The sequence below is a fragment of the Temnothorax curvispinosus genome, unplaced genomic scaffold (genome assembly GCF_003070985.1).
Source record: "Temnothorax curvispinosus isolate PA1 unplaced genomic scaffold, ASM307098v1 QBEX01014232.1, whole genome shotgun sequence".
In the NCBI taxonomy this organism is placed as follows: Eukaryota; Metazoa; Arthropoda; class Insecta; order Hymenoptera; family Formicidae; genus Temnothorax; species Temnothorax curvispinosus.
The window spans coordinates 390,869-415,860 of record NW_020224012.1 but is presented as its reverse complement, the minus strand read 5'-3'; the positions used below and the strand labels follow the sequence as shown (position 1 = coordinate 415,860).

Below are 24,992 nucleotides of genomic sequence, written 5' to 3'. Positions count from 1 at the left end.
AGAGAGAGAGAGAGAGAGAGAGAGAGAGAGAGAGAGAGAGAGAGAGAAGTCCTGGATGATGAATTTATCGAATCGCGCTGCCATTACGGCCAGTACGGTATAAATCCACGCAAGTTTTACGGCGTATATGTGCAAGGCGTTTCAATCGTATCCAATTTTGCCGACAATTTCTTTCTTTCTTTCTTCTTTTTTACTTAGTTCCGCTGCTAACAGCTTCTCGATCGGTACCTCAATTGAAAAGTTACGATAAATCATAAACACGCTATACTTTTTTGAGATAAGAACAACTTCTTTTCTGCCAAAATTCCATCAGAATATAATGTGACAGAATGTGACAGAAATTGCGAGAGAAATCTTGTTGTGATAATTTCAGGAAATCTCTGGTAGAAGAAACAACGACGACCGTGCCGGTTGCGGACGAGACGAAGACGAGCCACTACCCGAGCTGCAGTAATTTCTTGGGAGCAGAAATCTCGAGTAACAATGCGAATCGTCCGTGTTCGTATATGGATTCGTTTTCGAACGATGTAACGCGATTAGCCACCAAAACTGATTGTTCGAGGATAAAAACGAACGCGACGGTAATCGAAATCGCGACGATGAACAACTTGTCGAGTCCTAATCGAACAACCACCGTCATTCCACCCGACGCCGACGCGACACGTCAGAACGTTACGTCGTTGATCGATCTTGGCGCGGCGACCACGTATTATCCTGCTGGTAACGCGAAAAAAGCAGCGTTACTCGGTAATTGCTTGAAACTCAGTAATTCATTGAAGGACATCGCGCGACGACCGAGCGGCAAGGTGTTCGAGATCGTCAAGACTAACAATAAGGCCAAGTATTATACCGAGCGCGCAGCGCGAAAAGGCAACGAGACCGATGATCGCAGGAGAGATCGCACCGTTATCAGGATATCGCCGCCAATCAACGAATTCTGGCGATACGTAACGTTTCCCACGAGAGCTCCGCTAACTACGAGGATCGCTAGCGTAGCGCCGGCTTATCGAATGCCGAGATTAACAATTAACAATAAGTGGACTCAAAACAGGTCCGCGCCGCGGAAGTCGCGGAAACGCACGAAATTGAATAACGACATTTACGAAAGCTTCAGGCGGTTTTACGGCGTCGACAAAAATAAAGAAGGCACAAATTAGTGATTGAGGATTGAGTGTCTTTCGCGTTATGATATATCGCGTGAAATAATCGGGGAGCGTACTCTTCTCCCGGAACTTTTGTCGGGGAGAAAAGCGAGAATCTCGAGTTTAAAATAAACGTATTTCTCGCGATTCATTTACTTATCGTATTTCGGAGCTCCGAATTTGTCGTCTAACGCCGCCCGTCGGCATTCGCAGCTACCTTTTTCTCGTTAGCTAGCATTATACATATATGCAACAGCATTTTATAATCATTTATCGTCTAATCACATTCGAGAGAGCATGCCTCGCATTAAAGAATACATAACAATATTAAAATAAACGTATTTCTCGAGATTTATTTGGTGGCGCGTCACGCGTGTGGTATTTCGGAGCTCCGAATTTGTCACCCAACGCGCCGCCCGACGGCACTTCGTGGCTACCTTTTTCTTGTTATCTAACATTATGCAGCAACATTTTGAAACTCTTTAGCGTCTAATTACATCCGAGAGAGCAAGTCTCGCATTAAAGCATACATAACAATGTTAAAATGAATATATTTCTCGAGATATGTCACAGTGTCGTTCGTCGCATTTCGCAGCTTCTATACAACCTTTCAACCGAGTCGGCCGAGCACGAGCACTGCATTCGTATAGTTTCAGTTATTAATACATATAGTACATTAAGTACATAAAAAAGTAATTAATAAAAACATTATTAATTTAACAAACAATAGATATTAATATTAAATTATTATTAAGTAATAACTATAAATATATCATGCATTTGTTTGGCGCTTGAAAGATCATAAAAATTATGAAAAAGAATTTTAGCTTATGAGGAAAGCGAAAATCTCGAGTTTGGAGTCGTCTATAATTCCTCAGAAATCGCTCCTGTTACGCGGGAAGCATGTTGAGCAAGGAAGTTTTTTAGTAGGTATTCGAGCAGCGGGACGCCTACCCCCACTATTACCCATCGCCATTGGAACGGCGCGCCGGACGCGCAACGAGGATGCCCAGCCTACGGCCAATCAGAGCGCTGGCAGGTGTGCATAGAAGGGGCAGTAGGCTCCCGCGCTCTGACCAATAGCAGCGTGATTACGAGGAGGCAATGTGGGGTGGCAAGACCCGTGCTCGGAATACCTCCGTCAACCTCCTTGCCTAACATGCTAGCCTGATATATCAGGAGTAAATTTCCGAGATTTCGCGGTGCGAAACCTGAGTTTCGCCTATTTTATCATTCGAATTAATTTTTCCATTAACTTTTATTGTTTTCTAACGTCTCTATTGATGCATAATTAAATTCTTGCTATTTTTTAATTATTATTTTAGATTATAGTATTCTATTAATCTAATTATTAATATAGTTATTAATTATGTTCTTTTGAATAATTTATGCAAACGCAAGATGCGGCAGAAAGTTTCGCATACTGAAATGTAAAACGTATGCAACAGCATTTTAAAACTCTTTATTGTCAAATCTCGTTTGAGAGAGCATGATTTGCATTAACACGGACACATAACAATGTTAAAATGAATATATTTCTCGAGATACGACCCAGTGTCGTTCAGCGCATTTCGCATTTCAAAACACCCGCGGAATACCTCCGTCAACCTCTTCGCTCAACATGCTTTTCTGATATATCAGGAGTAAATTTCTGAGATTTCGCGGTGCGAAACCCGAGTTTTGCCTACTTTATCATTCGAATTAATTCTTCTATTATATAATTTTTATTATCTTCTAACGTCTCTACTGATGCATAATTAAATTCTCGCTATTTTTTAGTTATACTATAGTCTAAGATTGTAATATTGCATTAATCTAATAATCAATATGATTATGTGTTCTTTAATGCGAGACATGAATAACATATTAGTGATAAAAAGTTTTAAAATGCTGTTACAAAATGGCAATCGACGTAAAGGGTGAAAATCAGAAAGGCGATGAGCGACACTGAACGATTCATGAAAAACATCTTTGTGTTAACGATTCTCATCGATCGCGTTTACAGCGCATTCTAAAACTTTTTATTGTTTAATTCTTTTCGAGAATATGTATGCCTTGTGTTATAGAACAATTCAACGTTAATAAAAGGTATTTCTCGAAAATCGTTCAGTGTCACGCGTCGTTTTTCGGAGCTTCGTCTTTCTTATCGATCACCATTATGCAACAGTATTCTAAAACTTGTTATCGTTAAATTTTTTAGAAGGGACCATGCTTTCGTTGAAGAATACGCATATAGCATCGCCAACATAAAAATATATCTTAAGATTTTGTCTAGCGTCATATGTCGCTTTTCGGAACTTCTTCATTTTCGTTGAGTTATGCAATTATATCCTCTTTTCTCACTTTCTAAATTACGAATGATGTGTTAAAAATGCTTGGATCTTTTGCAAAAATGAATAAGATAGAGAAAGAGGATTATTGAACCGTTCGCACTCAATACCAAATATTTTACCTCGTATTATATGTTTTTAAGATAGAATTTAAGTAACTATTATAAATGTAGACTTTTTTTTTAAATCTGGTATTACTCTTATTACTAACAATTATCTTTTATTTATATGATTGTTTTATTGAGAAAAAGGATATGAAATAAGATTGAATTATAATTTAAGTACACTTTTATATATCTATATTTGAAGAACAATTATTTTATCTATTTTATACATAATATATAGACGTATACAAGAGAAATACTTGAAACAGAATTTAAAATATAATTAGAATCATACAGAAATAGGGTAATTACTTGCACACAACTGAAAACGAATCGCGTTTGCGTCTCCTAGATAACACTAAATAAAACATAAAAATTTGACATTTAAATTTATACATTTCGGAAAAAAAGCAGTAGTATGAAACGTACATTTCCACAAGAAGATTTAACAGTGTTTTTCGGTGCATCTGTGCTACTTAATTCTTCTGCGAGTCCACATGAACAGTCCTTGCACGCTTTTTGCTTGCCCGTTGTCGCACAGACTGAAAGTATCAGATGTTTGTTATACAAATTCACAAATTCTCTTTGTCCAAATTGTAAACAAAATAGAAATGACATACGTATTTCTTTTATTTGTATGTGAAGGTAACATTCAACGGAAACTTTGCATAACTTCTGTTAAATAAATTATATTTAATATAACGAAAATCTCACAGCTGTTAAGGATGACGCATCTAGCTTTACAAGGTCCGATTCATCCAAAAGTTTATCTTCATCTATTAAATCTTCTTCTACCGGGTCATCTAATTTCTATACATTAGTTGCCTTTTTTGCGAATAAAAGAGGAATACTGGAACCCATCTAAATTATAACAGAAAGCTATGCAAGGTTTCCTTCACACATACAAATAAAAGAAATCAATTTACCTCAAATGACGGTTTACTCGTCGATACTGTGCCAACTTCTTTTATATCGCTATATACTTTTAGCAAAAGATTTGTACTCTCCAGATCGAAGTCCTTCAGGTCTGTATCTTTTACTTTGAAACCAGATAATTTCAAGCTAGATATCCTGATGTCGGAATACAAATGTGCAGTGCCTGGCTTTCTATTTGGTAGCGGTTCACGAATGACAAGCAAACAGTTGGGTTTCAGAATTCTCAATGCTTCCGCTAAGAAATCCTCGTTCGTGAAGAGTTGTTTAAAAATAGCAATGACGAGAGAAAGAGACGTCAAACGTAGATTCACCATAACTTTTTCCAACCGAAAACCTTGTGTAACATGTTCTAGAATACAGAATAGATTATCATTCTTTTCATTGTTGTATAGAGAAAGCATTTTGCAAACAACATACACATTCAACGTCACGAAAACCAGATAAATGAAACGTGGAGTACAACGTACACTCACCTTTATTTAAGTCTGATAAACTTGCAATTTGCAATTTGCAATTTGGAATCCCCGACGCGTTGCTTGATCATGGCAATAAAATCTGCCACGTCATTCGAGGGCACGTCGTTCTCTGACACGACGAGAACCGAGAATAACCTCGTTTCCCTCCTTGACAAGAAACATTATGCCGCGACAGCGATTGATGTGGCAAACAATAATTCTCAGGGAACTGAAGCTGCAAACAATCAGTATCCTTTGTGGAGTACAACGTAAACGAAACTAGAAGAATAGCTAGTCTTCAAAAACCGGGCTTACGCAAGATTGAATAAGGACCTCTCAGGTCCGGGGGGTTTTTTTCAAACTTCCTCGTCCGCATACCTGTTACTACGTCACGCAACAAAATATTTAAACTTATACAAAAGAAATAATAATGTACGGTGTGTGCGGTGTGCTTTTAATATGTTATATTTCGTGTATTTCAAAGTAAATTCGGTACGTTCATGGATTTTTGTCGCGTATGATGTTATTTAAAGACATTTTTCGAAAATCGTTGTGTATCGTGCGCGGATTTTCGGAGTTTTTTCCTTCTCGTCGATCGCACTTTAACACAGTATTCTATAAAACTTATTATCACTCGGCGCTCGAATAAGTTTCAAAATGCGACGAACGGCACCGCAGACACCAGACAAATTCCGAGAAATACGTTTATTTTAACATTGTTATGTGTTTTTTAATGAGAGGCATGCTTCCTCTAACAGGATTAGACAATAAAGACTTACAGAATGATGTTGCCAGCTGACGAGAAAGAGGTAGCAGCAAATGCCGTCGGAAAGGTATAAGAAGCTCCGAAATGCAATAAATTCTTTATAATCTTTATCGTTCAATTTTATTCAAGAGAGCATAATTCGCGTTATAGAACACATAAGAATAATGTTAGAATAAACATATCTCTCGAGATTCATTCGTCGCATTTCGAAGCCACGATCGACTCTCATCGACGGCATTCGCCGCTATATACCTCTTTCTTGTTGTCTAACATTATGCAAGCAGCATTCTACAACTCTTTATCGTCTAATATTGTTCGAGAGAGTATGCTTCGCATTAAAGGATACATAACAATATTAAAATAAACGTATTTCTCGCGATTCATTTAGTTATCGTGTTTCGGAGCTCCGACTATGTCGTCCAACGCCGCCCGTCGGCATTTGCAGCTATACCTTTTTCTCGTTGGGTATTAGCATTATGAAACAGCATTTTACAATTATTTGTCGTCTAATCACATTCGAGAGAGCATGCCTCGCATTAAAGAATACATAATAATATTAAAATAAACGTATTTCTCAAGATTTATTTGGTGTCGCGTGTAATATTTCGGAGCTCCGACTTTGTCGTCCAACGCCGCCCGTCGGCATTCGCAGCTACCTCTCGTTCTCGTTGGCTAGCATTATGAAATAGCATTTTATAATTTTATTTATCGTCTAATCACATTCGAGAGAGCAAGCCTCGCGTTAAAGAATACATAACAATATTAAAATAAACGTATTTCTCGAGATTTATTTGCAGCCAACGCCGCCTGTCGACATTCGCAGCTATAACCTTTTTCTTGTTATTTAGCATTATGCAACAACATTTTAAAACTCTTTAGCGTCTAATTACATCTGGGAGAGCAAGTCTGGCATTAAAGCATACATAACAATGTTAAAATAAATATATTTCTCGAGATATGTCCCAGTGTCGTTCGTAGCATTTCGGATTGTCTATCTTCTCGCCGAGCGCAAGCGACGGCATTCGTAGTTTCCTTTTTTTTGTTGGCTAGCATTATGCAGAAGCATTTTATAACTCTTTATCGTTTATTCTTGTTCGAGAGAGCATGCCTCACGTTAAAGGACACGTAACGATGATAAGATAATAACGTATTTCTTGAGATTAGGCGTGTCGTTCGTCCAGTTATAGCCGGCGTTATAGGAGCGAAAAGGTTAATGCAAAGCACATTATCTAGTAATAATTAATTTAACGATAAGAAGCTTTAGAATATTTTTTAATAACGGTGATCCCCCCATGAAAGAGATGAAGCACTAAACTCCGACATATACAGTACTGGACAATTCACGAGACATATTTTTATGTTGATAATGTCAATTAAGTATCCTTTAATGCAAAGTATGCATTCTTTTAATAATTTCAACAAGAAAGAGTTTAAAAAATAAATTATTTTATGACGTCAAGAAAAACGTCAGCTCAGATTTCCGACAGACGACGCTGCATGAATAATCTTAAGAAACATCTGTAGAAACATCTTTATACTTGTAATATCTTGTATTTGGAAATGGGAACGAAAAGCAAAATAGATGATAGAATGTTTTAGAATGCTGTCAAAATGGTGATTGACGAGAAAAACAGAGCTCCGAATTCTATGCTGTTAATCTTTATTAAATAATTAGAAATTTTTTAGCAAAATAATATAAGTCTTTGTAATGTATCTCGCTATTTCGTGGAAAACATGTACATTACGTGTTCCTTCAATTCTCTAGTCATGTTTAGCGTGAGAAATGAATTGGAGCGTTTTGCGCGCCGCATAAGTGTGAATTACTTGTAATTTAAACGAATATATAAATTAATGAATATAATAATAAAAGAAATTTTATATTTCAATAATAGGTTAAAATTAAACAATTAGAAAAATTTGATTACGTATCGTAGAAGTGCACAACAGATCATAAAAATGGTTGAAAGTACATATTAAAATTGCCCGTTAGGTGAAAATGGCGATTCTCGGTGTCGAAAACTCCGTTTAAATCGGCAAAAGTATCAGGCTAGCATGTTAGGCAAGGAGGTTAACGGAGGTATTCTGAGCGAGGGTGTTGCCTCCCCACATTGCCTCCGCGAACTCAACGCTGCTATTGGTCAGAGCGCGGGAGCCTACTGCCCCTTCTGTGCATACCCGCCAGCGTTCTGATTGGCCGTCGTGGTTGGCTGGGCTGGGGGCATCCGTACCGCGCGCCGTTCCGACGGCGGTGGGTAATAAGTGGGGGTAGGCGTGCCGCGCGCTGCCGGAATAACTTCCTTGCTCATCATGCTTCCCCCCGCGTAACAGGAGCGATTTCTGAGGAATTACAAATGACTGCAAACTCGTTTTGCCGCTGCGCGCTGTTCGAATACCTCCTGCAGTGCAACTTCCTTGCTTATCATGCTTCCCGCGTAACAGGAGCGATTTCTGAGGAATTACAGACGACTCCAAACTCGCGATTCTCGCTTTTCTCACAACTCAAAATTTTTTTCATAATTTTTATGATCTTTCAAGCGTGTCAACGAATACATAATGTATTTCTCACTATTACTTAATAATAATTTAATACTAATATGTATTGTTCATTAAATTAATATGTACTTATAAATAACATTTGCTTATGTGATACATATATGTATTCTATAATTCACGCGTACGCATATATGTGTATATTGCAAGATTAACAATAAGATGATAACAAATTAAAATCAACTGTAATGAATGTTTTATCCAACGAAGTATACCTCGTGGTTTCAGGGGATAGTTTGTTTCATTAATTAATAAACAAATTAAATTGCCAACAAATTAAAGGTACTATTTTATAATCAGGAGAATCTTCGTATATTGCAAAATATATTTGATCGATACGAACAATTGCTGTCATGTTGATTTAATATACGAGTATGTAATAATGAATATCCTATCGGTGATTACCGTTGCCGTCGGATCTTTTTTGGTTAAGGTATATTAAAAATATTAATAGTACATTGTTTATGCCTTTATGCCAATAAACAATATGCGATTCAAAGACGTTTTAAAACATTTTAAAATAAAATGTTTTAAAACGTTATTGAATAATAAAAAACCACAATAAAAACGTTTCCTAAATCAGCATACGAATTTTAGAGAATTCTTAAAAGATGACGTTACGTTAACATTGTTATGTGCCCTTTAACATAGTGCATGATCTCTCGAACAACATTAAACGGTAAAAAGTCTCAGAATATTGTTGCATAATGCTAGCCAACGATTAATACATTTTTATATGTATCTCTGCAACCACCACAGATATAAACATTATTCAAAAACGACATAAAATATTGTAATTAACGCTAATGTGATTGCAACATCATTAATAATACATCTCACATTAGGGAGGAAGCTGTGACAGCGTAAACGACGCTGGCCTGATGGAAGCAGGCCTTTCGCTACTTAAAATAAACCTTATAAATCAGTTAGCAAAAACATCGAAATATTTATGAATTTTACGGATAGACGTTGCCGTGCATATATATACACACACACACACGCCGCGCGCCGGCATTCCCGGACTCGGTGATCTAGATCTAGGTCAAGGCCAATTTAGAAAGTAAAAATCAATAATGTACAGCTGTTCGTCGAAAGTAGGTCAAGGCCATGTGTCGCTGGCTTGGCGCGAGAAAAAAGTCTTCCCTATCGTTTATCGCAAATATCTGGGCAACCACCCAAGATATAGAGATGATTCAAAAAGGACTGTTTAGTTTTAGTTTATACTCTGCGCTATTGGAATATCTCGATTTTGTTATTAACACGTACGTCCTTCCGTTTATTTAACATAATAAAGGGCGCGCGTGCCGTAACGATCGGGCGTAAAATGATTTTTGACTTTCGTAAAACGCTTATATCTCGGCAACCGTAAATGATAGAAAGATGAATTAAAAAAGATTTTGTACTTCGTACTTTGCCTTATTGGTATTTCTCACGTGTATTACTCGCACGTATGTACTTTCGTTTATTAAATTAAGCAATAAAGTGCGAGCTGGCAAAAAGAATCGCGCGCCTCGCCGCATTCATTATTTTCATTAAACGTTTATACTATATATCTCGGCAATAAGAGACAGAAAGATGATTCAAAAAGCACTTTTTACATCGTGCTCTACTCTATTAGACGTGCTCACTTCTATTATTGGCAATCATTTTATTTCCGTTTATTAAGATTATTAAGACGAGAAAGCGCGTAAAATCTTAAGGATTCGGGCGCCAAGCGATTTTTTATTTTCATTAAACGCTTATATCTCGGCAACCGCAAACGATAGAAAGACGATTCAAGTGATTCAACAAGCACTCGTTTGTTTGAAATCTGTCCTATTGGACGTAGTCATTATTAATATTGGCAATTTTACAGTTTCGATTACTAAGACGAGAAAGCGCGCGAGATCTTAACGAAATGTGCGCCGAGCGACTTTTTATTTTCATTAAACACTTATGGTATATACGTATATTGAAATTTTAATTGAAGGTAGAGTATAAATGTTGCTCTCAATCTACTGCAGTCTCGTTTTTACAGTGTTATTTCGGCGCATTGCATTGTCACGTTTCTAAGATTTCTTTTATCTGCCTAATAAAGCGTAACGAAAGAACGTTCCGTCTGCATGGAATCTGATTTATTTAAGTAATTTGATTCGCGACTCTCTTCTCCGAATTGATGTAATAAGCGAAATGGAGAACGGCCTCGCCAGCGAGCGAGCGGAAGAGACCGCGTTACTTTATTAAATAAATGTAAATCAATCGTAGGAACGATAAGGGAGCATCCGAGTTTGGAACTTTCGTCGGACTGCTATAAAAGCGGGCGGCGCGGCGTAAGAACGGAGAGCGTGGAGAAAAGTAAGGTGAGAAACTAATCATGATCTCGAATTCAATGCGGAATTTCCGCGGAATTATCGTTCGCGCCGCGCCGCCCGCCGCGTGGATTCGCTCGTACCTCACACGCGGGTACCTAATATTAATTTCAATCTACATAAATGCATAATAATAAATTCAATAGCGGCTCCCGCGGATGTGCGCGACGGGAAAATTCTCTTGCGATCATGCGACTGCGCGCGCGCGGGCTTCTTCTTTCTTTCCTCCGAACGAGAGAGATAAAGCTATTGCGTTAGCCCCGTTGAGATAATCATTTAATTAATAATCGTTATAAAGTAACCATGTATTTTCACACATGGTTGACAGATAAATAAGTTATTAATATATAACACAATATTTTAAGGATAAAATAGTGATATAGATATAGAGTCAGGTTTCACGGGTATAATCAAGTTTGCTTCACAGTGCATATTAGAGATTCAGTTTTTCTATTCAGCTTCTATTAGAAATTGTGACTATTGAACCGTAAAGGTTCAAGATGTAAAACTCCGTTCCGAGAATTTCATCTGACGCGAGACGCTCACGAGACGAGATTCAAGTAACGACTACCAAATACGAGTCTTAAAGGCAATATCGCGATGTGTAGGTAATTATTACTCTGTTATAGGATTGATTATAGTAATTTTCTTTCACCCTGCTTCACCCAATTTTCCTCGCTCGCGGCGCGTCTGTCTTTTTACAACCCCGCGTACTCCAGCATAAAAAATTAGGTTCGTTCGACAAAGACCATCAACGAGATTGTCGTCGCGGGATAAAAGTAGGGTTAATATTTCAGTTGTTTCGTTAATGCACGTTTTGCGGTTTCGTTACTCTGCTCGGCAAACGAGATTCGCGCAGATAGCGTCGATACTATAGAATTTCGAGCAATGTAATTTGCGAGTTGCATTAACGCAGGGACATTATGGTCCCTGCAATGTTATTAATTTTATCTATCTGTCTTCTAAAAATCATAAAGATACCTCGCCAACTTATTTCGAAAAGATGATATCCGATAAATTAGTTTCAGGGTATGATTACCCGATCAGCGCCAATTTTATTTTTGCATAAAATTACGTTGCATAAAAGTGCGAGACGAGGGTCGATATGACTCCTTGGCCCTTTTCACGACTCGAATCCCTCTCGACGTCCCGGCCTTCGACATTGGTAACCTTCAACTATTCGAAACCCCCCAGAGTCTCGTTTGCATGCTGGCAGTTGCGCGCTGCCATGCCGGAAGGGTAGTAGGTAAAGTTTCGTCTTCGACCCCGCGTCGTGTCAGTCCCAGGCGAATATTAGCGTTGCGTCCGGGTACATGTGATATCGTCGGTTCGTGTCGTTTCGTCGTTTCGCAATTCCGCGGACACGGCGAACGAGCCACACGGGGTCCGATCTTAGGGGTCCGGCTGTTTCAATTTTCGAAAGTTCGTCGAAAGCTGCTGTGCTGCCATTCGGTGACAACGGTCGCGCGGTAGAGAACGCTCGATATGAATTTCATATTGCGGCGGAGACATTGCTCGGTTGCTCGTTCTTGCTCGTTGTTGCTCGTTGTTGCCATTGCAGTCGCGGAAGCGACGTGTTGCAAATGCGCGTAACGGTACTAACGACGCTCATTTGGTTTGTAATTTATATGTGAAACTGTTTGCAACGACGACGCGGAACGCAAAGAAAATTCGAATGAAAACTATCAAGAATAAATCTAGATATTTACCTCTTAAATGGAACGCATTGATCAATAAAATTTTTTGTGTCTCTCTCACTAAAATTTTTTGGATTTCTAAAATACTCTTATACTCTCTGTTATGTATATCCCTAAATAAGAAAGTCACAATGAAGCCAAAATGATGTCAAAATGACGATAAAATGAGCTAACAATTAATCGTCATTTTGTCATCATTTTGACATAATTTGTTGTTGTTTTACTAGTTTTTTATACATGAAAGATTCAAATGTATTATTCAAAAATGCTAAAAATATATGCATCTTGAAAATTACTTATAAAAATCTACATGTTGGATCCGCGGCGGAATAGACTCGCGCTCACGATTGATCGCGGCCGACCGGAATCGTGGTTCGGTCGGGAGAGCGCACGGTAGTCACGGTACCGATCGCGGCCGGCTGGCTCATCTTAATCACCAATTCATCACCCGCCATTGCCCCTAGAGGCATTCGCGCGTGAACCTAACCAGATAGACGATACATCGACCGTACCAAACGCGTAGCTCCGCACAGCCTCCGTGCCGATCTAATAGATTGTCAGTACCTACAGGCCGACGAGAAGAGGCAGTGGTATGGACAATCTCGGCCGTCCGGCCCGGTTACCACGACCGGTTAATGCCTGGACCGGCTCCCCTGGTCTCGGAGAAGACAGGGTGGGATGCGAGAGGATGGTATGCGCGCTGAGCGAAGGAGAGATGGCCCGGGGACCCGGGGACCCGGGGCTCGGATAGGACGAGAGGGAGGGTGGGCTAAAGTTAAGGCTGGTTCGAGGGATGGTTGGAATTGATACGAACGTTCCCGCTGACGTGGACGGCCCGACCCGCAGCTCCGCTCTCGCCGATAACAACCCTTAAATCATTCCTAACCAGGGGGCGGGGGCTGTCCCCCGCACTTCGTCGCCCACTCCGCCGCGCGCCGCGCGCCGCGTCATTCTTCGCCCGATGCGTTTTTATACTTATTGTTAGGGAAAATCGGTGATATCAAGAAATTGCTGATTTGCGGCCGGTAACGAACCGCTCGGAACGAATCGCGATTGCCACGAGGGAGAAGGATGGAACATCCCGAATACGCTCAAGATATTGCTCTTCTGCACTTGGAATACGCACTATCAGATAAGGCTCCAAGTACTGAAAGCTATTTTATACCACCAAGCTAAGTACCACAAGTACCTAATTTTTTTACAACTACAAAAAGTAAAGAAAACATTTGTACGCGCATATTTTTGCTAAAGATATATTTTTAAGATTTTCTTTTTATAGGAGGCAGAGGGTAATAAGTAATTACGCGCAGGTTGTAATATTTATAATTTATTACATATTGCATTACATAAACTGACTTCGTGAGTACTTAAAAAATTATTATTTAAAAAATATTCCAAACAAGATAAATTCGGGACAATATTAAATTTTATTAGAAATTACGTCATTCTTGTGTGACGCTGAAATCCATAAATTTCACGAATTATGTTAATTATCTGTTAAATAAGAATTATACGAATATCGTAGTAATAATGTACCTTAATGTATGCTTCTAGCTACAAGAGGCAATTGATAAAGGATTAATCGCGCAAAAGTATTTTTTCTTGTTTAGATCGAGGACTGAAATTAAACCGCGCTGTCCGTACGCAACTGTCGAGAGCAATAAGTATTAGAAGCAACGCCGAGTAGAAAGGGTTAGTGGAGAACGGCGCGCAAACGTTCCACCCCTTTCGCCAACGCGGAGATGCGTTGGCCCGTGAACTCACCGATAATGCAGAATTATAGTCCATGGCACTGCTGGAACCTCCCTTTTCGAACCAGCCGTGCGACTACCTACGAAACGCCTATCATCGCGCGTATCGAGGCGTGAGCAGGGGGTTGGTTTGCACGCACATATTACACCTCGGTGATTACGCGTCCCATCCCGACCTGCCCTCCCCCCCTCTACCGTGGCTGGTCCAAGAAAGATCTCGCCGGATTTTGCGGCATTTCCGCAATGCTGCGTGTCCTTTCTGCAGCAAAACGCGTAAAGGTCTCTCGGATATCTTTATGGCTTTATGGTCTTCATTTTTGTGACGCGCCTGATCGGATAGCTTCGACAATGGCCGAGAATCAAATTGCAGCGAATGCTGCAGGAAAAAGAAAAGATAGACAATATACATATTAGGAAATGGACGATAGTTGATACTACAATTATAATTAAAGCAAGTCAATAAATAATTATATTATAGTTATTAATATAATGTATAAACAGCGACATTTTAGTTTAGGACCCGGTTAGTTGCAAACGTAATCGTGACGTTGGCGGAATTAAATGTAGCGAACGAGAGCAACGCGAGACTTTCATTGCGCCGTACAGGCAATGAAAATTACAATTATCTCAAATTAAAGAGACATACGTTATAAAAAGTTTGCGGTCAAAGCGGATAGCGAGCTGAGATTACTTTTTCTCTGCAATTATATAGTGACATATCGTAATATCGTAGAGCGTATTACATTATAAAGTTTTTGCATTACACTACTTTTTCGTTCTCGTGTCAAAAGCAGGTAAATTATATACGTTTGGTCGTCAGACTAATAATACTTTTTTACTAAAAATAATATAAGTTAATCCGGGTTTTCATAAATTATTATTTGTTGCAACTGTTATAGAACTTTACATGATATTTTCCTTTTTATTATCTAATCTTAAAGCAATCGATTGAATGCTCTTCTCTATGTAGCTCTTCTTTGCTTCCTTTTCTTCTTTCTAACAAAAAGTAGATTTGTGACGTTAAGCGCGCACGCACGACACCCTCTCTCTCTTTCTTGCATTGTGATTTGAGAGTTACAATAGAAACTGGTACAATAAGGCGAAGATTTGATGTATAATTCTTGGGGATTCTTACAATTAGACTCGCGCCCTAGGGATGAACTAGTAACAGAGATTGTCGAAACCACTGGCCATCCCCCGGGGAGCTATCACCATCGCTCGTTTTACCCTCGTTCCAAACCCTTGATATTATATTACAAGCTTGTATAATACGCGCTTGAATTTTCATAAAGATTTACGAACGGAATCACTGTAAGTGAAATTAATGACAGGGCACAGGGCTATACGAACAGTCGTGTTAGGCGAATAATTTGAATAGATCTGAATATAAAGCTAAATTGGCGTGTTCGACGATCCGAATTACTTGAATATTCCAAGTATCGCGCTTTTTACAGCGCTCTAATGAAGAGCCGCATGGCCGAATGATCCCGTCGATTTAAATGACAAATTTGCTTTGTAAATTTCAGTAGAATATACGTATAATCGAAAATGATAAAAATAACCATGTCCGTAATATAAGTAATATCGTTTTAACTCGTAACAATCTCATCTGTAATCTGTAATCCCCCATCGAGTCTCTCCGCTCTGCTCGCTTATCCTATCCTTATATCTAATCTTATCTATGGATTGACGACAATTGATTGCACCGTGGGGACCATTTTATATGGGTTAATTCGGGGTAGGCGAATGTCCTTACCCGTAATCTGTGTGTTTAGCTATATAGTATATACCCTCGCTTTCTCTAAATTTGTCCCTTGTTTCTCGGCACTTTGTTTCAATTCGCCCGGGGCGCATGTAGTCTCAATATGATTTATTATTGCTCGTCATAAAAAATAAATTTATCGCGTTTAATTATCTGTCTTTTAAATACAATAGAGTGCACAAAATCTAAAAAAAAAATTCTCAAGAATTATTAACTTGGAATCTACGATAAGATATCAATGCAATGTTTTTGGAGAGCGTTATCATGCGTTATCCGGGCGATTGGCTGCAATTGGCCAATGCCACGTGCGTGTGAAATGGTTTTAAAATGGTGAAGATACGCTCGAACGGTCTATCAGGCAGCAGCAAAAGATCTCATGGAGCGACGTACACGTCAATGGCGTTTGAAGTTTGAAGACCGTTATTAAAATTCAGCTCGTCAGATTAAACGGCGCTTTCTCTAATATGTATGCTGAATATGCATGCCTAGGTAATTTTACAAGAAGCCGTAGAGATATAACGAATGAATACAATAGCCGTTTATTGACGATCGGCTGTATACGTCGAGCGAAATATTCGCGATTTAAAGAATTTTTAAATAAGCAGCAAAATTTTAGATCAATAACATAATAGCGGGAGAAATACGCAATCCAGGTAAACGTCGAGTTTTTACTGTTAAATCAGGACGAGGATATGTCGTTCGCCGTGGTATGCGTAGAACGCCAGCAGTAAACCTGCCAGTATTACATGGTAAAGGGTTCGGTAAAACCGGAGGAGTCGAACGTGTGGAAAACCTATAGAATCTTTTTGCCGGAGCGCCGCTCGTTAAGCTCTCTTGAAAACGGATAAAAATTACGGATCCACGGATCTCTAAATTCCTCCCGGCGGCGGCAAAAAGCAAAAGCGCCAGAGCCGATTTACGCTCTCGCCACATTCGTAACATTGCGAGGTATCATCAGACGTCGCATAATTCGTTAACAAACGACTTGGACCATTTTTATGTTGGATCATCATTGTCCTTAAAATAAAAAATTAAAAAAGAAATTAAATCGATTTGGCTGCAACTAGCTATGATCGCGGATGAATTGAATTCTTGGAACCTCGGATAATCGCCGGTGTTATAATCGCGGACCAAAGATTTCCAATTATGAGCGTTTTTAGCGAGTACTATAGCCGGTATGACGCGCGGTTGGGAATGAGGGAGCGCGAAGGAGCCGAGGCGAGGGTTCGTCCGTTCAGTCCGTTTTCCGCGAGAGAAGGGGGAGGGTTTCGGCTGGACGTGGGGACGTAGATAGTGGTTTTGAGAGGGTATGGGTCCGGCGTTAGAGACAATAGTAGGCGGACAAAAGCGTGATATACGGCGACCCTCGGAGCAGCGGTATTAAAATCATATTTTTAAGCCCTCCACCTCGGGGTCGCGGGGAGAGCCGTGGGGTACCCTTTCCCTGCCGGTCGGCCGGCCGCCTCTTTTAACCGCCGACCGCCGACCCCTATCCCGCAATCCACGCCGGACCGCGAAATGGCAGAGGACGGGCGCTGTCTTTGCGGCGTGCGGCGTGCGGCGCGCGGCGTGCTCGGCATCGCCGGATTTAATTGGATTCGCTGGCCGTAATTAATGCGCCTACCGTCGACTAAGACGGACTGTATTGATTTACTTCCAATATCATCCCTCGCGAGACAGCCCGGCCGGAGTCTCTCCAGTCATTCCGAGAGAAAATTGCCCATCACGCGAGTCCGTGCGTTCTTATTGGCGGCACCGCTTATCTTACTCATATTAATATATTTTATTATTAAGTCAGTTACTAAACTGTCATTATTTTCTATTAGTGTTTTTATATTTTATGATGTATAATTAGAAGCATATACTTTATAGATTATATACATAAGTCATCCGTTTCTATAAATGTTTCGACATTAATTTTACCCCGGTCTCAACGACGTTTTTTGAACTCGTGGCAAGAGGAATTATGCGACGACAGTTTCTATCCGTGATGTTTTCATAAATCTGCAGTCGTCGCGTCGAGCAAGAAAAAAATAATTTGATGCTCTTGAAACGCTTATGTTCACACGTATGCTATCCCGGGTGCACTTCATTAAAACTTTTAAATTTTGCCTCATCCTCATCGTTTCGCAGGGTAACTCACGAAACGGGAGAGTTTCGCTATGCCATGCCGTGTGTCGCGTAGCGTTGCGCCGCGCCGCGCTAGCATGAATTTGCCGGTCCCTTGAACGTCGTTACGTCAGCCGCGACTCTCGCGTAGTGCTTCTCTGCATAGTTTCTCATGTAAGTGTCTCGCTCTATACGTATTTCTTTTACTCATACGCGCAACTATGCAACTCATGTATCTTGTTGCAAACTATCGCAGTCGTGCGGTTATCTATGATATCGCTATGATGGGAGTGCGCGAAGACCTAATCGGTAATTCGACTTTGTTTATACCCCGATCGCTAATCTTAAAACAGACTATATCCGCTCTCGATTTTCGTAGCTGCATATCGCTTGAATTTTTATACGAGGAGTACGAGAAAACGCCCTTTTCATCCTTGACACATATTCTTTCGCGTTACCTTTCGCGTTTACGCAAGAAATCGCGCCATGAATATGTGTAAAATGCATAGGTATATAAACTTATCCAATCTTCCGCGATCAATATTAATTGTTTTCTTCCTAGGACTAATTGGGCGAGATCGCTCGATATGACGATCTATATTTAAGGATTAGGGTCCGTGTTATTTCACTTGTGTTAATCTCCTGAGGATCTAAGGGCCGCCCGACGACGTTATTAGGCCCCGGATGACACGAGGGTCGGACGTCTAATCGACCTAGGAATAATGTGCCGGGAACTTGGTCCCCGGCCGAGCTTGCTCCGAGGGATATTCTAATCCGCTTCTGAGAGCTCCTATACCCGCTTCTCGCAGAATCCAACGGGGAAGAGGAAAGCGAGAGGTGCCAGCATTGCCAGCCGTATGCGCTATGCATGCCAGCCAGCCCACCACCCTCCGCTTATTCGTCGCGAAGCTCACGCTCGCGCGAGGATAGACGGCGGAGTATAGAAGGTGAAGGAAGGGTTGAGAGGGGAGGAAAACGATAATTCGGCTCACTCGGTGCATGCTCGGTGGTTGAGCTCCGAGAACGGAGACTCGAGTCTCGCTCTCGGGTCTCAGGGTGAGCAACTGCGGGCCATTTTCTACCTACCTTATACTCGACTCTTCCTCTCCCCTCTTGATATCGCTGTTAGATGGCGACTACCGAAATTCCGCTAATCTCGATTTACGGCACCGCGGCAAATCATATGTGCCTCCGGCAGTTCTCCTGTGTGTCTTCGCGTTATTAGCCGCTATTAACGCTGCCGCGTTTCCGAACCATTGGCTGTAGACGTTGATTGCGCGCGTGGTAAACGGCTTGACATTCCGCAAGCCATTTACTCATCTCGAAGATTTCAAAGACATTTATTACGATCATGTTAGCGTATATGGAAAGAACGGTTTTGCTGAAATGTTAAAAATTTTTGTTAGATGCATGTAGATCTGAAAATAATTTTGTTGAAAATAGAAATTAAAATAATTCTATAAGGTGCTCAAGCACATGATAATATGCTGTAAAAAGTTTTAACATTCTAACAATCAGTTTGAGCGTCTTACATAATTATTTTGATTTCTCCATTTTGAACAAAATTATTTTCAAATCTGTATCTAGTTAAATTTTTTTTAATATACTTAAACAAAAACCGTTCTTTCCATTCCGTATAGACAGAGAATAGTCGAATGATGAACATGAACTAGCTAGTGTGTTTCTTGCTAAATAATTTTAATCATAAATAGACCATAATAGCGTTTTAACTTTCAAAATACGTAATAATTTTCTGGAAACTTTAAATTGCACAAGTGGTAAACTTTTCCTATTTTTTAAAAATATTTTAACATCAAAATTGGCTCGGACAAGAATAATCTACATGTGTTATTTAAATCTTGAGTTAAAACAAAAGGCTTGAAATAAGAATTTTTTTCAAGCCTAGATACTAAATCGTATTTTTAAGTTTGAAAAGAAGAAGGACGAGAACTGCTCTTTCGAGTCTTAAGAGCGATGATACAAGCACGAAAGCCATCCAAATCGTTCAACTATGTCTGGTACTACAAGCATACTCAATAACTATCTGCCGGTGGCGTGTAGAATCCGCGAATTTATCAATTTATCGTGTATTCCTCCCTGGCCGAAGGCTAGATGGGAAGATTGCCTGGAATGTCGCCAGGCGAGCAATCGTTCGTCCAGCTGGAAGGAGAAACTTGCGAGGCGCGCCCGGCGCCTGGAAGCCTTTGTGAAAGAAAGTGGCGAAAAAGAATGCACGGAGGTGGACTTGAGAAAGAAAAAGGAACGTGGACTGTAAGGTGGACAGGAAGAGAGGTGGTGAAAGAAATGGAGAAAGGAAGAAAGGAAGAGAGGAAGAAAGGGAGAAAGAAAGTAAGTAAGGAAGGAAGGAAGGAAGGAAGGAAGGACAAAGTCTGGAGAAGACCACGAAATATCTGTCAATCGCAAGAGCGGGGAGGACTACGGCGGCGAAGTCGATTTAACGCCCGTTAAGGAAGCAATTCCTTTAAGAAGGACGAGCGTCTCGCCCGCAAGGACAACGTAACCCCGGAGAGATCCTTGACCCTTGCCGGGTCTTACGACCTTTTCTCCACAGGGAATCGCTTCCGTGCCGCCATTATCGGCGGACGAATAGAACATCAATAACCAATTTCGTAAGACTAATATCGCGAAAATTAGTTTTCCCTCCCCGAAAGTCCTCTCCCGCGCGTCCTTCGTATTTCACCGTCGCGCCGCGCCAGTACCTTTCGTTAAAAGATCATGGTCCCGCTCGATAGCGACGTTCATGGTTTTCTTAATGTCCATTCACGGGTGGCGAACGATCGTGAATCTCCTTTTATCGTCGCGCAGTAGTCGTTTTTCTCCGCATCCCTTCTTTTTTTTAATACTCCACAGATATATCGCGGCGACGTCATTATACGTTACGTCATTTACGTCGCGTCGGAGCGACGTGGCAAATTTTTTAACTGGCATTGTTCCCGGTTTACAGGAATCTCAACGACTAATTCAGTATTTTTAAACTTCACAAATTACTACACAATGTGTATTTCCTGCTGAAAGAACCGTCATGTCAATTTATAACCTCGACGGATCGTTTATCGTCTCGCATTGTATATTACATAAATTTTCCAAGTCCGACGCGCCGCCTAAATTTTATGGAAATTTCACGAGAGCGAGATGGCCGAGATGTCAACAAACGCGTCACGCCCGTGTTGGAGACTTATATTGTTAGCTACGATCGCGTCAAGTTTCGCGGTATTACGTCACTCGAGGAGATGGCCCATCAAGCGGCGATGGCTCATAAACCGTCGACGATGCGTCGGCGCGGCGGCGTCGCGTCGGCGCGAATCCCGTCGGGATGCAAATTTCATGGGTTTTTCCAATGGCGTTGATGAATAAGGAATCGTGAGGTCGCGCGCCGTATGCAAGTAACAAAATGAAGTACGGAAGGGAAGAGTGGCGTAAAGACCTCGTTGGAAAACTAGGTTTCATCAAGCCCTGGTCCCCTTTTCTCTCAGCCCTTCTCGCTCTTTCCCCTCTTTCTCGCCCTTTCTCGTGTCGCAATCTCGACTCCTTTATGTATATACATTCGCTCTTATCAGAACGTGCGCTTGTAGGGGATGGCCGACACCGGAGAAGGCCCGAAACAGAATTTTGCGTACCAAAGTTGACGGAGCACCCGCCATGCATTATTCCACCCGGTCCTTTGTGCGCGCGTCGTGCCGTCGTCCCGTATCTGTTATGTGTGTCTCGGTTCTCGCACTTTTTCATCGTTTTCTTTGTTGCTGTCGAATGTCGATGGCTGCCGCTCAGTAAGGAAATCGACTGGCGCATCCACACATGCACCCTGCCTGTTCCCCCCCCTCTCTCTCTCTCTCTCTCTCTCTCTCTCTCTCTGTTAACGAAAATTGCATTTAAGCAATTTTGTCTAAATAATTAACTTAGAATTAATAGTATATTCATATAAATATATTACTGTATACTATAAATATAAAATAAATAATAGAATAATTATGCAGTCGGTATATTGAGCGAGTGACGTGTCACGAACAAAAGCTAATCAATTTTAATAAATGTCACTCGTCCATATGTCACCGGATAAATTTGCAGTATTAAACAGACGCTCGTTGAAGCTATTAAGTCGTTGAGCATCAACATGAAATGTGCCCGTATGTTTATTTGTCATTATTTTCAATGTCTAATCGGTGTAATCACGTAACAAATTAGACCTTAGAGTTTGTTAAAAGTCTTCTTCTTGTTTTTAACCTGTACCTCTGTACCTAATTTCTCATTTACAAAGGTTTTCCAGAAGAGCTGAGAGAAACGATTGGATGCCTCGCGATTCGCGACATAGAATCGGCAACTTTGACTCGTCGTACGAAGATTACGAAACAACATGAAGAGAGGGACGAAGTTCGTCGTACAGACCATTAATCTGTCCAATCCGAAAACATGCGTAAAGCCGAAGATTCAGAGACTCGTTAGTGCGGATGCAGATTCCTCCTCCGATCCTAATCGCGCGAGCGATTACCGGACCCTTAGACCGGTGGCGGTTAAAGTTTGCTCGTGGAAAGATGCGCAGAGCAAGTGCCCGCCAAAGGTGAGAAAAGATTATCCAAGTTTTCAAAGGTTTAATTAGTTTTGGAATCGCAAACACATCTGACTGTAAGAAGCATTATGCGTAAATATTCATACAGTAATACGTCATGAAATGTTTGAATCAAACTTGGAGAAAAAAGTATCGGCGCATATATACATAAAAATGTCGCCGAAACGTTAAAACGTCTCTGACACATAAAAATATCGCGATAGAAAGAGGAGAGTGCGAGCGATGTCTAAATTTTTGGCACGACATTAGATACTCTATGTCCTATGCCCTATGCCCTATGCCCTATGCCATACATTACACGCGAATCGCGAGGCATCCAATTCTCGGTTAAATCACGTGGCTTGTCGCTGTGTCGGAGCGTTCACTTGGCTCTCGCGCGATATTGACACGCCGCGTAACCGGCGTAACGAGATGATGGTGTTCGAGCACCTATACGGAATTGGTTAGTCGATACGTAGTTGCGTTTACCTGGAATTAGCTCGACAGTCGGTGTACCCTAACTATAGCGATGGGTCTCTAATGGAGGAAAGCGGTCCGAGCGGTCTCTGTAACTGTTACAGGACATTATCGAGATCTTGGAACAGGAAGTCGAGCTGCACAAGAGATGAATAGCGCAGAATAGCAGAAGACGTGGCATATTTATTTCCGTAATTCCGTGATACTTTGATTTTAGAAATATATCGCAATAAACGATGTTACCCGCGTAATTAAAACGGATAATAAATAATGAGTTTTAATTAATGTGTCTAATTGTCTCAAATATTTATGGTTTTTTATATCAAAATTTAATTAACTTTATTACGTCACTTTACTTATACTTATAGTATTATTTGATATGCATAATTATTTAAATAAATAAAGATTAAATCCAAAAATTCTGAAATGTCTGATGTAATGATGAAATTTGGATCAGATATATCTATAATGATGCTAAACTATTTGTACATCGTCTTTATTCATGCAGTTCTGCGAATCTCCTCAGGAGCCTCCGTCACTTTCGACCAACGCAATACTTTGCAGGGTTGCGGCGTTTTTTATAAAAGGCGCTATCGTTGCTGCTCTCATCTGTTGGACTTGTTCGGAGGGTCTTTGGGGCGACAGCACCGAAACGGAAGATCTGTATTGCAGAATGACGGGCGTGATTTTTCCCGAACGGCCGGTAAATAAATGTTAAATTTACAAGCGTTAAAAAAGAATTGCATGCGTGGGTTTCGCTTACGGGTTACGGCTTACGGTTTACGTTGACACGTTATCTTTCGTATCTTTCGCGTAGATCCGCTTGCCGCATCTCGAGGAAATAAAATACTCCGTGTTCGAGACGTACAATCACATGCTGGTGAAAGGCATGGATATTATCGTCAGCGTGCCGCGAGAGGTGCATCGAAGACTGCAAGGTCTCTTACTGCCGTGCGACACAACGAAGGAAACGGAGAGGACGCAAGCGAAACGGAACTCTGACGAGAATTCCGTGGAAATGTAATGTCGCAAATTGTGCGTATCAAAATCCGAGATACCGCGTTGCAATGGATACATACATGTATACGATATTTCTCTTTCAAAAAGTTAGTACAAAATCTTTTAGTCTTGATATTGCGCGGAATTTGAGTGAGAACGTGAATTATTGTGAGATTAAAAATTCCTGTAGCGTTAACATGCGAATAAACGCACTTAATTTGCCATGGCCTTTGTGCAGGCCAATGAAGATATTCTAACGTGTCCTTTTCTTTCTTAGTTTTTACATACATACGTGGTGCTCGGTAACCGCGAATATATGAGACATACAGGATTAAAATTCTGCGCGACATCTTTTCCATTTTTTTTCCTCCTCGCGATGCTCAAGGGCTCAAGGGCACACGAGGGAGTTGGCAAGGTGTGCATATCAAGCGATTTTTATGGCCTGCCTATGTATCGTTGTAAAATCTTGGATAAAATCTTAGAAGCCGAGATAAAAATTCGCATTTTCATTACATGCATCTTCACGTATCACGTATCCTTCCGCGTTCCGCCGCGCCGCAATGTTTTAGAGCGTAAATGTTACACCATGTATATACCTACATGTCGCGATATGCGACACCCTGCACCACGCCTGCACGTATGATGTACGAGCTGTTAATGAGAAAATACTTTACGAGTTGGATTCGCGCGGTCGAATAGCGCGACGCATCCGCATTCGCAACTCATAAAGATACCTAGATCTAAAGAAAGGAAAAAACTTACGTGTGAGACCAGGCTTCCTCGGGCATACAGGGCATACCGCGAATCTCTCAAAGCCGCCGCTCCGCTGTGAACTGTGAGCTGTGACTCCTCACGCGCCGAGTATTCCTTTTTCGTCGAACTGGAAGGAAGTTTTGGTCCTCATTTTTCAGGCGCGTCTATCTTCTTTTTGCGGCACGTGAGCGTCGTTTGTCAGGGCACCTATTTTACTTTATAAGCGCGCCTTGTTTTCGTGCGCGGGCG

General features: G+C 40.9%; 3 protein-coding genes across 3 annotated transcripts in view; 2 read left to right on the top strand and 1 right to left on the bottom strand.

Annotated features, from left to right (window-relative positions):
- LOC112464445 overlaps positions 1 to 2,462 on the top strand; it is a 4,379-nt gene extending 1,917 nt beyond the window's left edge. Inside the window, exon 3 of the mRNA XM_025031424.1 lies at positions 374 to 2,462. Within this exon, the coding sequence (XP_024887192.1) occupies positions 374 to 1,157 (784 nt within the window). The 3' untranslated portion in view covers positions 1,158 to 2,462. The remainder of the gene's footprint in view (positions 1 to 373) is intronic.
- A 1,191-nt stretch (positions 2,463 to 3,653) lies between these two features.
- LOC112464449 lies at positions 3,654 to 19,200 on the bottom strand. The gene is made up of 3 exons (XM_025031437.1): positions 19,037 to 19,200; positions 4,503 to 5,202; positions 3,654 to 4,118 (listed from the first exon to the last, which is right to left on the bottom strand). The coding sequence occupies exons 2-3, from the start codon at positions 4,911 to 4,913 to the stop codon at positions 4,053 to 4,055; spliced, it is 477 nt and encodes a 158-aa protein (XP_024887205.1). The 5' UTR covers positions 4,914 to 5,202; positions 19,037 to 19,200; the 3' UTR covers positions 3,654 to 4,052.
- Positions 19,201 to 22,177: 2,977 nt separating this feature from the next.
- LOC112464406 lies at positions 22,178 to 24,272 on the top strand. Its single transcript, XM_025031365.1, has 3 exons — positions 22,178 to 22,526; positions 23,500 to 23,694; positions 23,809 to 24,272. Exons 1-3 carry the CDS (start codon positions 22,323 to 22,325, stop codon positions 24,013 to 24,015), a joined length of 606 nt encoding a protein of 201 aa, XP_024887133.1. The 5' UTR covers positions 22,178 to 22,322; the 3' UTR covers positions 24,016 to 24,272.
- Positions 24,273 to 24,992: the final 720 nt, after the last annotated feature.

Coding starts and splice junctions, on each gene's coding strand:
- LOC112464449 (XM_025031437.1), bottom strand. CDS start 4,913: ATGCTTTCTCTATACAACAATGAAAAGAATGATAATCTATTCTGTATT. Junction 4,119..4,502: donor CGAGTAAACCGTCATTTGAG/GTAAATTGATTT, acceptor TGATACTTTCAG/TCTGTGCGACAACGGGCAAG.
- LOC112464406 (XM_025031365.1), top strand. CDS start 22,323: ATGAAGAGAGGGACGAAGTTCGTCGTACAGACCATTAATCTGTCCAAT. Junction 22,527..23,499: donor AGAGCAAGTGCCCGCCAAAG/GTGAGAAAAGAT, acceptor TTATTCATGCAG/TTCTGCGAATCTCCTCAGGA. Junction 23,695..23,808: donor TGATTTTTCCCGAACGGCCG/GTAAATAAATGT, acceptor TCTTTCGCGTAG/ATCCGCTTGCCGCATCTCGA.